At 28.4% G+C, this 14,680-nt stretch overlaps 3 protein-coding genes across 3 annotated transcripts in view; 1 reads left to right on the top strand and 2 right to left on the bottom strand.

The window, feature by feature from the left end:
• Positions 1–2,252, bottom strand: part of LOC115239592 (BTB/POZ domain-containing protein 6-like) — an 11,182-nt gene extending 8,930 nt beyond the window's left edge. The window contains exon 1 of the mRNA XM_029814194.1: positions 1,996–2,252. Coding sequence (XP_029670054.1) covers positions 1,996–2,092 — 97 coding nt within the window. The 5' untranslated portion in view covers positions 2,093–2,252. The remainder of the gene's footprint in view (positions 1–1,995) is intronic.
• A 1,690-nt stretch (positions 2,253–3,942) lies between these two features.
• LOC115239603 (transcription factor IIIB 90 kDa subunit) lies at positions 3,943–10,132 on the top strand. Its single transcript, XM_029814205.1, has 11 exons — positions 3,943–4,067; positions 4,805–4,954; positions 6,704–6,797; positions 6,890–7,019; positions 7,155–7,251; positions 8,344–8,505; positions 8,585–8,661; positions 8,910–9,144; positions 9,230–9,380; positions 9,463–9,644; positions 9,753–10,132. Exons 2-11 carry the CDS (start codon positions 4,900–4,902, stop codon positions 9,878–9,880), a joined length of 1,311 nt encoding a protein of 436 aa, XP_029670065.1. The 5' UTR covers positions 3,943–4,067; positions 4,805–4,899; the 3' UTR covers positions 9,881–10,132.
• Positions 10,133–12,971: 2,839 nt separating this feature from the next.
• The window catches only part of LOC115239586 (protein jagunal), a 3,576-nt gene continuing 1,867 nt past the window's right edge, over positions 12,972–14,680 (bottom strand). Inside the window, exons 2-5 of the mRNA XM_029814184.1 lie at positions 14,610–14,674; positions 13,974–14,115; positions 13,525–13,740; positions 12,972–13,340 (exon numbers count right to left, since the gene is read on the bottom strand). Coding sequence (XP_029670044.1) covers positions 13,212–13,340; positions 13,525–13,740; positions 13,974–14,115; positions 14,610–14,674 — 552 coding nt within the window. The 3' untranslated portion in view covers positions 12,972–13,211. The remainder of the gene's footprint in view (positions 13,341–13,524; positions 13,741–13,973; positions 14,116–14,609; positions 14,675–14,680) is intronic.

Genomic DNA, 14,680 nt, shown 5'->3' with positions numbered 1-14,680 from the left:
AAAAACTGAACATCATGTGTTAGCATGAGCCCTTCCTGCTTAAAATGTTTGATAGAAAATAATTAGATGTTATAAAAATGGATAGAATTTCTATGTTGATTTATGACTTTTATCATGTACCGAAGTCGCACAACATAGGCTTTCTATGTATTTTAATCATATTTTATGATACTATTCTTTTCAACCATGTAGAATATGAATGTTTATATAATAAGTTGATGTTTCTCAATCATAGGAAATATTGCATCGCATATTTATTATTATTTTATGATAAACTGCTTATAATATTTTTTCATAACAATCCTGCTTATAAAATAATGGTTACAATCTGATAAAAATTGAATATTTATGTAGTTTAATCATATTTCATGATACTATATATAATATATTATACAATACACTTACGAAATTTCATGTTCAGATGTGAAATAAGGGATTCAATATCACCATAGGATATGATAGACAAATTTTCTATCATTTTGTATCCAACATTTTAAGCAGGGATGTGTACAATGGATGAATGAATATTGATCTGTCCAAATCTTTATGATTTAATTGAAAGAATCAAGAGACGCAAATTACTTAGTTTTACTTATGTATTTCTTATACTTAACGCGAAATCGAATGAACGACTTTCATATTTGTTTTTGCAGCGCGTCGACGAGACGTGACTATCGTTGATGAAATTCACGACGCTATAACGAATTACAACGGAATATTAATGTAATATTATATAGAAAGTTCTTATCATTATCTCAATTAACTCATAATTTTTGTTCACAAGCTAAAATTTTGATAAAAGATATTTTCTGCCATTAATTATTTATTATTAGACAATATTTAAATTACATTGTATTCTATCAAATATTGATATATTGAAAGTCTAATCGATAATTAATTGATTAGTTAACAAGACGATGCTATATGAGAATCATTTTGTTACATATATACAAAAGTTGCATAATTTTGAAATCTGAGATCGAAATATCATCATCGATAGCAATTAAGGATGTATATGTCATATGTCAAAACATTGACAAAAGCATGAAAATTTCGTAGACTGTACTACTATTTCTTCTGGATATCTATGCAAAACCTGAACATAATTCTCTTAATGGTTTGAAAATTATTTAAGTTTAAAGTTACTATTGATTCTTATGGAAGATCATGTATTGTAGCACTTATTGACAAATTTGACAAAGAAAAAACATAGCCAGCGAAATAAAAATTTTCACATATATTAAGAAAACTCTAATAAATATTTATGCAAAACTTGATTTAGATTCACTTACTTGTTTAAAAGTTATTTATTAAAAAATTGTAGAAAAACATTATCTCTCTTTCTCTCTTTTTCTGCAAATTACTCGTTTTTTTGTTTCTTGCAGTTGATTTCAGGTGATATTCACGATCAAAAGTTTTTGTCATAAATTAGAAAAAATATTAAATACAATTATTTTCTTTTACGAAGACGTTAAAAACCATATTATTTTGATACTTTAATCCTTTTTTATAATCCGGATTTATTTGATTTTTCAAACAGTATAAACGTAAGAAATGTTTGTTTTTTTTTTATTTTGACAGTTTTTTGCTACTATTGTATAGCAAAACATCCTTAAAATCGATTTTTATTTATTTCTGCTTTAGAAACACATAGCCAATTATGTACAGGTTATGCAAATCTGTGGATTTTTCTCTGAAAACATTTTCTGCATCTGTTTGTATAAACTCATATACATATATAAGCTAAATAGCAATATGAGAAGAATATGTCAACTACCGTGCATTCTACATACATACAAATATGAATTTTTGGCATGATTCACGCTTTTCGAAGATGATCGATAAACAATAAAAATTCACACTCACGAAATCAGATGCGACATATATAAATAGCAAACTTGCTTATTCGCGCGACATACGAACAAAGCGGTTTTTCTCTTTCGCTCTATTTCTCTTTCTTCTCTCTCTCTCTCTCTCTCTCTTTCTCTCTCTCACCGTTCATCCAGGCATTAGTCTGTTTGACTGCGATGTTGTCCTGAAAGCGCTTCATTGGCTTGGTAGAAATCTTCGAGTACAAATTCGACATTGCCATCGTCGTTAAGTTTGCTTGATGTTAATCTTTCGTCGCGTTGTAACTCGTCCTCGGCGCGTGTGACACAGAACGAGTCCGAGAGCACCGTGTGTTGTCCGCTATACAGCCGCCATTTCTTGCACACAGGCGCTGTTCGAGTTTGAGAGGCGCCGCCAGCCGCCACCCAGTGATGCCAGAATGCCCACGCTAGCAACACGCAACCGTAGTGGAGGGGATACGCACACAAGCGAAAACCGTGTATATGTAATGCGCAGAACGCTCTGCGCATTACATATACACGGTTTTCGCTTGTGTGCGTATCCCCTCCACTACGGTTGCGTGTTGCTAGCGTGGGCATTCTGGCATCACTGCCGCCACCCTCCACTGCCAGCGCTGCCGCGTCGGTCGATAGACATATCGAACGACAAAGAGAAGGACGGTACACGCACACAGATGACTATTTGATTGCCATTTTAGAATAAAGACAATAAAATACCGTGACATCTTGTTCATAGACATAATTAAAATAAACTGAGAATTAATGGCGAAGTAAGTCTGAAGGCGATGTAAAAACAAAGAAATGAAGAATCACAAATGAATTTTGTTTTTATCTAAAAGAAAAAAAAGTTGGGATAATCAAAACCATTAAGCGTCCAATGAGAGCTAATCGTTCCATTAAGAATAGGACAAAATAAATAATTTTGATTTCCGTCTTTTTTTTATTTTCTCTTCGAGGTTTTTTTTTTTGGATCTTGATCAGCAAAATATTTTGGGCCTAGATATTTGATTTTATACTTGCTATTTATATGTTTATATATATTTTCAAGAAACGGATTATTGTGTCTATGAGAAACTATGAAAATGTTTCTGTGTGCGTGTGTTCGTATGTGCGTGTTAGGTGTGTATGTGTGTTGGAATAACTGTGAATTACTCTAATTCGCAAATTACAGCCAAAATATGAAGAAAATATGATGTCTACTCTCTAGAAAAATATGGAAAATCTGGAATTCTTAGGAATATCTTTGTACCTGAAAAAATGGGGGATTTTATTTTGGAACTCGGGGAATTTTTTGAAAAATTCTCTGATAATTTTTCTTTTATATTGTAAGCGATCAACAAGCCAAACAAATTATGTGTTTAGAAATATATCTGACTCTGTTTATACAGGGTGACACGCAACAAGCGCCCACGAAGTACATAACGTTATTCCTTACTAAAAAATAAATCGAAAAATCCCGAACCATTTTTTTTAATTTTTTTTATAACGCTTAATAAAGGAATTATTATTGAGTAAAGTCTGGCCAATCAGCGCCTTTAGCCGGGCGCAATGAGCCGCGCGCTTGGTAGTGTGCGTAACCGCTCCGCCGCTAGCATAGAATATTCTTACGCATCGTAATAATAGAAATAATTTTTTTTTACAGTATTTTTGCAGGGCGGACAAAATAAAACGTGACGAATTTTTATCTCCAAAAATATTGTTTCTAGAGAAAAATGTTTCAAATAAAAGTTGCAGTATTTCAAGGAGGACATAAGTTGATGTTATAGGAATGTTTGTAGATAATGGTTTTCAAGGTTATTTCAAGGTCAACTTTATTTTTTTTAATAGAAACCCTTATTTTTTTTTAATAGAAACCCTTTTATTTTTTATACTCCTTCTTGAAACATTTTCAAAACATTATAATAAAATATTTTTTCATTAAGTATTTCTTGAGTTATTTTATATTTTATATGAAGAATTTTATATGATTTTTAATTAAGAAAAGATTATTTCTATTATTACGATGCGTAAAAATATTTCATGCTAGCGGCATGCGCGAAGAAAAAACGCCGCCGCGCCGCCGTAGCGGCGGAGCGTTCATCTTTACTACCAGGCGCGCGGCCCACCGACGTGCACCCGGCTAAGGGTCGGCGCTGATTGGCAAGACTTTACTCAATAATAACTTTTTTATTAAGTGTTATAAAAAAAATGATTCTGGACTTTTCGACTCAATTTTTGGTAAAGAATAACGCTGTATACTTAGTGGGCGCTCGTTGCATGTCACCCTGTATATTCAAGATCTTAACAAAATATTGAATATTCAATACATATTCTTTATGTAAAAGGCTCTGTTTTTTCCTTCCTCAATAAAAAGCATTAGAAAACGCGTATAATAAAAAATCTTATTTTAGAAATTTGCACAAAAAATCTTTAAAAATTCTCTTTACCTGAAATTTTGAATAAAATATTTAGAAGATCATGGAATTTTTTATCAAATTTGAATAGATACCCTGAAGAATCTCAATATAACTGTAATATTCATAATGGATTGAAACACGTACAATACGCTAAAAAATGATTTTTTGGAAAAAAGGTTAAAATAAAATTAAAATTTTAGAAATTATTAAGGCTTTCAAGAAAATCACAAGTTTAATTTTTAAATAATCGCGGGCTAGTAAGAACCAGACGCAGATGATAGTGCGTCAGTTTCATAGAAAAATAAATTTTCTATGAAACTGATTATGTGCACAGGGCATGAATATTTCTTGTTTCTACACCAAGTACAATTAAAATCTTAATTCGAAATTTGTAATAAATTCTTTTTTACTCTGAAAAGACGAAGGCGAGAAAAACATCGTGGCGAAGTCGCTGAATTGGGAATCGACTGAAATAGATTAAAAACTTTTCGTGTGATTTAAAATAAAGAAAAGAATACAAATTTATATGACAAATGTATTTTTGTCTGTTTTATGTAGATCCTTGTTTATACATCGAGAAGTTTGCGCAGAAACTTGAATTCGGCGATAAAACTGATGCCGTAGGTAGAACAGCCACCAGAATACTTCAGAGAATGAACAAGGACAGTATTCATATTGGTCGTAGACCATCCGGTCTATGTGGTGCAGGTAAAAAATTTTATTTTAAATCAATTTTTCTTTCTCTCCTCTCTCTCTTCCCCCCTCTCTCTCTCCTCCCTCTCCGCTCACTTCCCTCTCTCTCTTGCCCTCTCCCCTCTCTCTCCTCCTCTCCCTTCTCTGCCCCTTACCTCTCTTTCTTCCACTCTCTCTCTCTCTCTCTCTCTTCCCTCTTCCTTCTCTCTCAATGTTTTTTTGTTTTTTTTATTTTGATAACAATGTTTTTAAAATGTTTTAAATATTTTAAAAATTGGATAGAAAAAAACCAAGACGGCAAAATATTCTGAAAAGATCGTTCAAATTAGAAACTTGCACATTGCTTTCTCATCATTTTATTTCGTTCACAAAGCTCCTCCTCAGAGCAAGCGGGTTTTTCAATTTTGGCTTTCTCATAGAAGAAGTTTTGTGAGCGAGATAAAAAGATAAAGAAGCAATGTGCAAGTTTCTAATTTGCATACCACCTAGGATACCACAAAATATATTTTTAAAAATTCAAAAATTTACATTTAAAAAAAATTTAAAAATAGAATTCAAAATTTCATAAAAAATAAACTCTTTTATCAATTCTCATTAAATACAATATCAACCATTATTTAATGATATCTATTCATGTTAAAAAATTTGGCCCGATATCTCAAAACTTGCAGTGGTTAGAGCATGCACAGATATTTTTCAGAAAGTTCAAAATTTTATAAAAAGTAAACTCTTTTATCAATTCTCACTAAATTCAATACCAATCATCCTTTAATGATATTCTATTCATGTAAAAAAATTTTGTCAGATATCTTAAAATTTGCGGAAGTTAGAGCAGTGCACAGTCAATCCGTACATACATACACACACAAATACGGACATTTGAAAAAAATATGATTTTTCGACGTTTTGGAACATTCTGAACACATTTGGCATAAAAAACTGGAAAACAAATTTTGTCATGAAAACAAAACTTCCTCTATAAGGAAGCAATAAAAAGGATACAGTGACATAATTTAAAAATTAACAAAATATTAAATAATCCATTTAATGGTGATATCATATCAATTTGATCTTGAATAGACTTTTAAAGATCATAATTATCAAAAAATTTTCAAATAGCAATATTTATTTTTTATTCTTCTAATCAGTCTCGAGATGATTTCAAGATGCTGTAATTTTACTAAATTGTAACAATTAGAATAAAAGATATGTTCATTTTTTTCATAATAGTTTTATTTTTGGAATACTATAAATATGTATTTATGCATACGAGCCATGCCAATTTATAGAACTTACCTTGGGAGGTGAGGCAAGGGGAAGAGCCAATTTTTCAAATAGAAACCTCTGACAAAAATGACACTCGATAAGTTCTGAAGAAATAAATCCAACGACTTATAATGTTAAGGGTCTATTTTCGATTACAACCAAATTTTTGAAAATTGTCTCCAGAAAGTATTGATTTCTGTTCGATCAATCTGTTCATATCGATATCTCGACAATCACTAAAAAAATTTGGCATGAAAAATAGAAATTATTAGTTGAAAATTTTTTGATGATCTTAACTTTCGGAAATTAATTCAGAATCACACTTAACAAATTCTGACACTTTTGAATGTGTTATTCAAAATTCCTAAAATTTTTATATTTTTCAAAAATATTGTTTTCAAAATATTTTACTATTCTGAGACTTTTTTGCACTTTGTACTTGCGTGCGTGCGTGTATATGTATTTATCTATATATGTATATATTTTTATTCCATACAGCTTTACTGATTGCTTCCCGGTTGCATGAATTTAACAGATCACCTACCGACATTATAAAAATTGTTAAGGTACATGAATCTACCCTACGTAAGAGGTAAAATGTATTTTCGATATATTTATATGTTATTTCTGTCCTGGTAGCACATATACATATATGGTAATAATAGATTTTTTTTTTATATGTAGGTTAATGGAGTTTGGCGACACACCATCTAGTGCTTTGACTTTAGATGAATTTGAAACAGTGGATTTAGAAGAGGAAGATCCTCCAGCATTTAAAGCAGCACGTAAGAAGGATAGAGAACGTTTACAAAGGGTATGATGTTTTTTCTTTAAATTGTATTTTTTACTTTCTTACTTGAAAGAAAAATATTCTTACTTGAAAAAGCTAAAATTAAATTTAAGACAATCTTATATATAATTTTTCTACTCTAGAAATGTGTCTTTTTAGTTAGAAAACATAGACGTGGAAATAAGCGAACTGCAAGCAGAAATTGATAAACAATTGGAAGATTATAGAATAGGGAAAGCAAGGAAACGGAAGAATGGTAATTGTAATCTCGTACATTATTTTATAAATACAAAAGAAGAACTAATTTTTTCTTGTATAGATATAATTGTATATAATATAATTATAAATACATAAAATAAATATATTTAAAAGGAAAGGAATAAAAAATAAGATGACAAATAAAAGCTAAAGCGTAATTGAGGCACAAAACGAACTCGAGAATCCAGCGTTATGTACCGCTCGTACGTAACTTTTGTCATTTATAGAGCGCTCCTCCCAAATTTCGTCGCACGTCTAGCGACCGCGTATCTTTAGGCGGTCTTTTCTCACCGCGCGCTTATACTCGCGCGAATTGGTCGATCTTTTTTAATTAATTTCTCAATAATTATTACGAAAATCGCAAAATAGTAAAGGATTTTTCTCGGCTTCACCTACTTTAGCTGCACACAAGAGGTATGATACAGTCAATATTCTGTATATGTACTACGCAATGATGCTAAAATACAGACGCAATTTTATGTAAGAAAAAAGAATAGAGATAGTAAGATATAATCTAATAAATAGAATCTATATAATAAATATGAAGTAAAAAAAGTATAAGAATTTAAATATAAATAAATATAAGAATATAAATATTTAAAAACATTTCTATTTTAAAAAATTATTTTAAAAATATGTATTTTCCATTTTCTATTTTAAATGGATTTGGAAACTCATTTTGCACATCTCTGGTAACTACGATGTAAGAACGATATAACATGTGTTGCACATGTTATATATATGTTATATTACACATTTATAATTGGGGAATTACAATTTAACCACAGTAGCTTACCGGTAACACTTGTATAATATTATCTGTAATATTTAATTCTATATTGTACTTATATAACATTAATATAACGCTGTTTGCTAAGTCAGGATCATGACTTTGACAAAATGTGTCACTCGAAAGTCTTTTAAACCTGGTTATGTGAAAATGAATATTTCCCATAATATATTATGTAACTCTAATAGACTTAATATAACTATACTATAACTCTAATAGACTTAATATAACTTAACTATAACTATAATAGAGGTATCTCTTACAACATCTTACAACATCTCTTACGAACATCTTTTACAGTATCTTCTATAGAGAACGAAGATGCAGATAGATTTATTCAGGAGAGTAATTTGAACATAATCCAACAATATGTTGAGAATCATATCGATGATCCTGATGAAAACTTTCGAGATGATGTAATAGATGAGAGTAATAGTAATAGTTTACTTATTAAAAAGTTAGGTAAGCATCTATATAAAATTATATTACTTTATATTTTATCAGTTTAATACAAATTTGTAATTTCATGAATCGTGTACAGGTCCGGATATAGCGTCGATGATATTAACGAACAATCGTCCAAATGAACCAAAAGAAAAAGATAATAATTTAGAAAATGTAAGTATTTTTTTTATTTTCTAAGTGTTCTGAGAATTCAAATTACAATTATAATTATAAACTATAATCTTATTATAAACTATAAGTATTTTATTAGATTTTTAGTTTTACATAATCAAGTACTTTTTTCTTGTTTTCTTTTTTATGTTTTAAATGTATAAAATACAAAATTCGTCCTTATATATTGTCAGTTAATCTATAACATTATGTATTGAACATTTGAAATAATTAGGAAATTTTGTTGTTAGTCTTCTGAAGAAATTTATACGAATGACATTGATGACGAGGAATTAGATAGTTACATTCTCTCGGAAAAAGAATCGCAATCTAAATCTGCTCTTTGGAACAAAGTAAATGCTGATTATCTTGTTCAGCAAAAGGAAAAAGAAGAAAAGCGTTTAAAGGAGAAGGAAGAAGGTAAAAATGAAAAGAAAAGAAGAAAGACAGTTTCCAGGAAAAACAAAACGCCTGCAAATACTGCTGGTAAGTTTATTTTAATTTTTTGTTTCATATATTGATACATTTATTGTATATATACTATTGAGTTATTATATCTTCTTTCCTTTAGGCGAAGCAATTGAAAAAATGCTGCAAGAAAAAAAAATATCCTCCAAGATAAATTATGAAGTGTTAAAAAGTATAAATAATCAACAACAAAGCAATCAAGAGTTACTTGCAACAAACATGTCAGAATTAGACGATGCAACTGTCAATAACCCGTTAGTACATATTATTTTACAATTTTGGCCAAATCAATTTTAATCGATTGACAAATGTATAATAATTATTACATTCAAATAGAGTAACAAGCAATTCTACACTGAAGACTGCAGAGGTTCCACTATCGAAAAAATATCGCTCTATTAAACCCAATACTGAGCAATTAAAGAGAGCATATAAAACAACAAAAAAAGAGGATGAAGAATCTATGAAAAAAGAAATTAATTCGGAAGATGTAATTACAGCAGATATGTCCGAAAATGGTTGTGTAATCTTTTTCTAGTTTTCATTTTTAGGCTATTTCTATTTTATGATTGATATTTATTGTAGTGTTAGGTATTAATTTTATTAGTTTTTCATTCTTGTTACAGTTTATGATAATGATGATTATTTTGATGAAGAAGAACCTGACCCCACGGAAATATCACTTGGACAAATACTTGAATCTCATGCGACATCTGAAGATGAATTTTGTGATCATAGCTATGAGTATGAATAGAAATCTAAATATTTGTATACTATATATCTTAAATTTACTTATTTAACTAGTCAAAAAATACCCTTTTCTTAATATCCTATTAATACTTTTTTCTGTGCTGCTTTCCCACTATATTACATTAACCACTTGACTATCCAAGACATCTTGGATAAAATAAATGTATCATTATATGTATAATCAAAACGACATCTTTATTTCATGCATGTACTATTAGAATAAAATGCATGTACTATAAAAATTAAAGAAAAGTGTTAAAAATAAGAAGTTTGTTTGGTACTAATATATAGAGAATAAGTTGGTCAACACTATCATTGTTATTAAAAATAAAAGAGTGGATATATAGCAACATGCTATTATAAATGTAATCTTAAAAAAATAGTTTGACATTTTTTATAGTGATTATTACAATAACTAATTTTTAACTGTGAATGCGCCATTAATTAAAATCTAGTAAGATTCAAGACATTAGAAAAAAATTTAATAACGAATAATTAAAGATTTTTATACTTTATTTTATGACATCGTTATATATTACTGATCAATATAGAAATAATAAACTTTGATATAAGTTGTAATTATACTATATTTTTTCTTGTTTATCAAAAATTTTCAGAAAACTTTTTTGCACAGGATTAGTAATAGTCACTTTTCTTAAATGAAAAAAGCAAATAAAATCTCGGAAATATATTTGTTTCATTGTTCTTAATTCTATTTCTCTTTGCATATAATAAAAAAATATCTATGAAATGTATTGGTGAAGTGTGTGTAAAACATTAGTCTACCACAAATAACAATTATTATACAAGGGTATTTCTTTTTCTTGTAAATATGTGTTATCTTTTTTTATAATTTATTATTATTATTATTATTATTTCTATTATTATAAAATATTTGTTTTACAGTATAATTTTACTATAGGCTAATTATTATTATATTGATGGCTTTTTTAATATGTTAAGATTATAAGATACACATTAATATATACATAAAATAAAGTTTTTATACACATGCATGTTACATTGCTGAATGGGAAATTATAACATTGATGTGTTATGTTGCTATTGGCTTGTGTTGACTAGAGATCCTTAACGCGTTAACGATCTCTTATTGGATCCATCGCCTGGGATGAAACCGGAAGTGTGAGAAAGAAAGATATATATAAGTGAGAGAGAAAGATATATACCTAAACTAACCGATCGTCTATATAGTTAGCTCTTCAAACGAAAAATATATATCGTATTCTTGTATTTATTCAACAATCAAAATAAACCGCCATCAAAAATGTCATATCCGGTTTCACTCCACGACGGCACGTTGTCCGATTTCTGTTTAAGGATCTCTAGTGTTGACTGGAATATTAATTTATCTTGTGTATAAAGCTAAATTAAAAAGTGTATATGATGATTTACGTTAATAATCTTTTGATATTTATATATATTTGTGTATATTCTTTTAGTAAAATTACAGATTCCATATATATACAGGGTGTCCCAGATCATTGGGGACAATACTCGTGTGCAGATAGAGCGGACCAAACTGAGTCGAAAAGTCCTCTATCATATTTTTTTATAACGCTTAATAAAGGAGTTATTATTGAGTAAAGTCTGGTCATTCAGCGCCAACCTTTAACCAGGCGTACGTCGGTAAGCCGCGCGCCGTGAAGTGTGCGCTGCCGCATATTACCAGGCGCGCGGCTCACCGACGTGCACCCGGTAATATGATAAAGGATTTTCGACTCAGTTTGGTCTGCCCTATCTGCACACGAGTATTGTCCCCAATGATCTGGGACACCCTGTATATTTACTTGTATAAACTTTTCAAATATGTAATCAAATATGTATATAAATATGCATCTTTGATTTCTGCAATAAAAATAAATAAGCATGTAAAATAAGTATAAATTTCATGTATCCTACTGGCAATATAATAACTTGATATTATTACTTTTTAAGTTTTATAATTTTGTGAAATTATCACATTGATTTAAAAATGTTTATATTTTTTAAATTTTAAAACTATATTATATATTTTTAACTATTTCTGTCTCTTCTAATTATTTTGTTTTTATACTTGTTAGCTTGCTTTATTAAAGAATTGTATTTTTAATAATTTAAATTAAAATTGTAAACATTTATTTTTTCATTTATATTCTTTTAAGCATCTATTTGTAGTGTTTATTTAACTTCGTATGCTTCTCTGCAATAAAAGTCTATATCCTCACTTAGTTAAATAAAAAAAGAGATAACTTTTACATTGCACTCTTTTTCTAAGTTTGATGTACAATGTATAGATGCTTATGGTTAATATATAATGCACTAATTCTAAGTCTATACACTAATCACACTAATTTATATACTTATTATGTTTATGCTATATTAGTGTATATCTACTAGTTCATATCCACTAGTGCATATCTCATTTTAACCATAAGTAGTTTGTACATCAACCTTAAAAAGAGTGCAATATTTTAGGAAGTCTCTTTTTAATTCAAAAGTGAGTATATAGACTCCATTACGAGGAAGCATATAAAGTTAGATAAATATTATGAATAGATGCTCAAAAGAACATGAAATGACAAAATAAATGTTCATAAGTTAAATTTACATTACCAAAAAACAATTTTTTAATAAAGCAAACTAATTAAAAAGTAAGTATAGTGAAACAAATAGCTGCCATCACATAAGAAAAGCAACAATGATGTTCAATGCATTTGAATATCGATTTATCATTTCTTTTTTAACGAATAATTTGTAATCAAGAATAAATATGTGATACCTGATATATATTGTTTATAAATAGATATCGTTTATGGGAAAAATGTTTCAAATTGTTTCTATAATGATATTGCATTTTTATATTAAAAATCTATTTAATCGATATATCTGCTGCATTATGGTTGTATAGTAATAATGATAGTCATGCGAGATAGACATTAGTAAGCACTGATAAAATATCAATGCCTCATATTTTATCATCATAGCAGAATTTATTTGTTCTGTCATGATAATGAAAAAATTGTATAAAGATATCATTTAGTTTGACAGAGAAATATGACACATACTCTCATAATAAGAACTCATAAATCTTATTGTTTGAAAAAATATAAATCTAATTAATTTGTATATATTTTTTCTTATATACAAAAGTACACATTGATATTCTCTCTCTTATATACATATTACATATATTTTTCACACATTTTGAATGCCATTTTTTATAACAATTATATATCTTTGTTTTTTAATATTAACCACATAAATATGAATGCTCACATTCCGAAATATATCTATAACTTATCAAACTTGACAAGGTCCATAGTTGACTATAGGGTTTAGTCCATTTTTTTAGCACTCCGTATTTTCCAGGCAACCAACAGATTCCAAGAAAAGTATAAAGAGAAACAATGGACTTGTGAGGCTAGAAGAATAAATGCATACCAAAGTATGCCATATGGTAAACCCTGAAAAATAAATTATGTAACATTAGTATGGAGTTTATTTGCTTAAAATATAAAACCAAAAGGGTTTTTCCTTAATGAATGAATAAATAAAATCCTTGCAAATATCAAAAATTAAATTTGTGGATAATTCCATTTGATAAATTATTTAACCAAATAAAGTTGATGATTCCAAAAATAATCATACCTGCCACAAATAAATATCTTCAGATTCACCTACAGTTAAGTATGTCCACACATCCTTAAAGTAATATACAGTAGCATATATCAATGGACCATGACCTAATAAAACGATACCTATCGTATATTTTTGCAATGTTCTAATTTTATTTTTTTTAATTGCTGAGAGAGCAAGAAAAGATAATAACAAACTAGTGCACCATATATATTCCCACCATAATGGCTAAAATAGAAAGAAGAATAAATCAATTAAATGATCAATGATCTCTATTAGGAATGAAAAAATATGTACAATATATCACATTTTCAATAAATGTAAAATTGAGCAACAATAAAAGATACTTGTTATTAGAGTTTTCTCTCCTAAACTTATTTATTTTAAATAAATATCCAACAAAATAAAACATAATCTAAATTCTACATTTATAGTATTGCTTAAGTCATTTTTTATTATACCTGTGGTATTTGTAGCTCTTCTACTTCTAAGATGAATATATCTAGATAATCTAATATATCTGCAGAAAGTTTAGCAAGCATAACAAAAAATAATAAGTAGTGAAAAAATATGCAATACTTCAGTCTTGATTTATTTGTTGCACTGAAAACAAAAATAATATTGTAACAAGAAATAGAAATGACAGGAATTTTTATATATACTCATATTATATATTATACATATATGTGTGTGTGTGAGTGTGTGTGTATGTATGTGTGGTACATATAGATATTATTGATATATTTTTAGATATGTATGCACATGTATAACTTTTTTGTGAATGATATTTATTATAGTAAAATAATGTAAATGTCTCATAATCAAATTTAGAAAGATTTTATTTATTTAATATATAATAACAGATTGTACTCTGTCTTTATTCAGTGTGCTATCATAAGTGCTCTAATTTTATATTGGAATGTAATATATATATTTAGTGAAAACAAAAAATTAGACATATCTAATCAAATGGAAATTGAACTTTTCAGGTCGTCAATAACTCATAAATTAAAATTTATTATTTATTATATGTATTTATAAATTAAATTTCACAATTAAAAAATTAAAAAAAATTGCATTTTTTAAGATTTTCTCACCTAACTTGGTAATGTGTTGCAATTTTTTGCCTATGATTATAGTCGCTCCCATCTGTTCCCAGAGCCTGGGA

The sequence above is a fragment of the Formica exsecta genome, unplaced genomic scaffold (genome assembly GCF_003651465.1).
Source record: "Formica exsecta isolate Colony F162 unplaced genomic scaffold, ASM365146v1 scaffold1163, whole genome shotgun sequence".
Taxonomy (NCBI): domain Eukaryota; kingdom Metazoa; phylum Arthropoda; class Insecta; order Hymenoptera; family Formicidae; genus Formica; species Formica exsecta.
This window is presented reverse-complemented; position numbering and strand designations above follow the sequence as displayed.

Excerpts from the sequence above, each read along its gene's own strand:
- LOC115239603 (XM_029814205.1), top strand. The coding sequence starts at position 4,900 with ATGAACAAGGACAGTATTCATATTGGTCGTAGACCATCCGGTCTATGT. Across the intron at positions 4,955-6,703 it reads ATCCGGTCTATGTGGTGCAG|CTTTACTGATTGCTTCCCGG; the intron begins GTAAAAAATTTT and ends TATTCCATACAG. Across the intron at positions 9,645-9,752 it reads AGCAGATATGTCCGAAAATG|TTTATGATAATGATGATTAT; the intron begins GTTGTGTAATCT and ends TTCTTGTTACAG.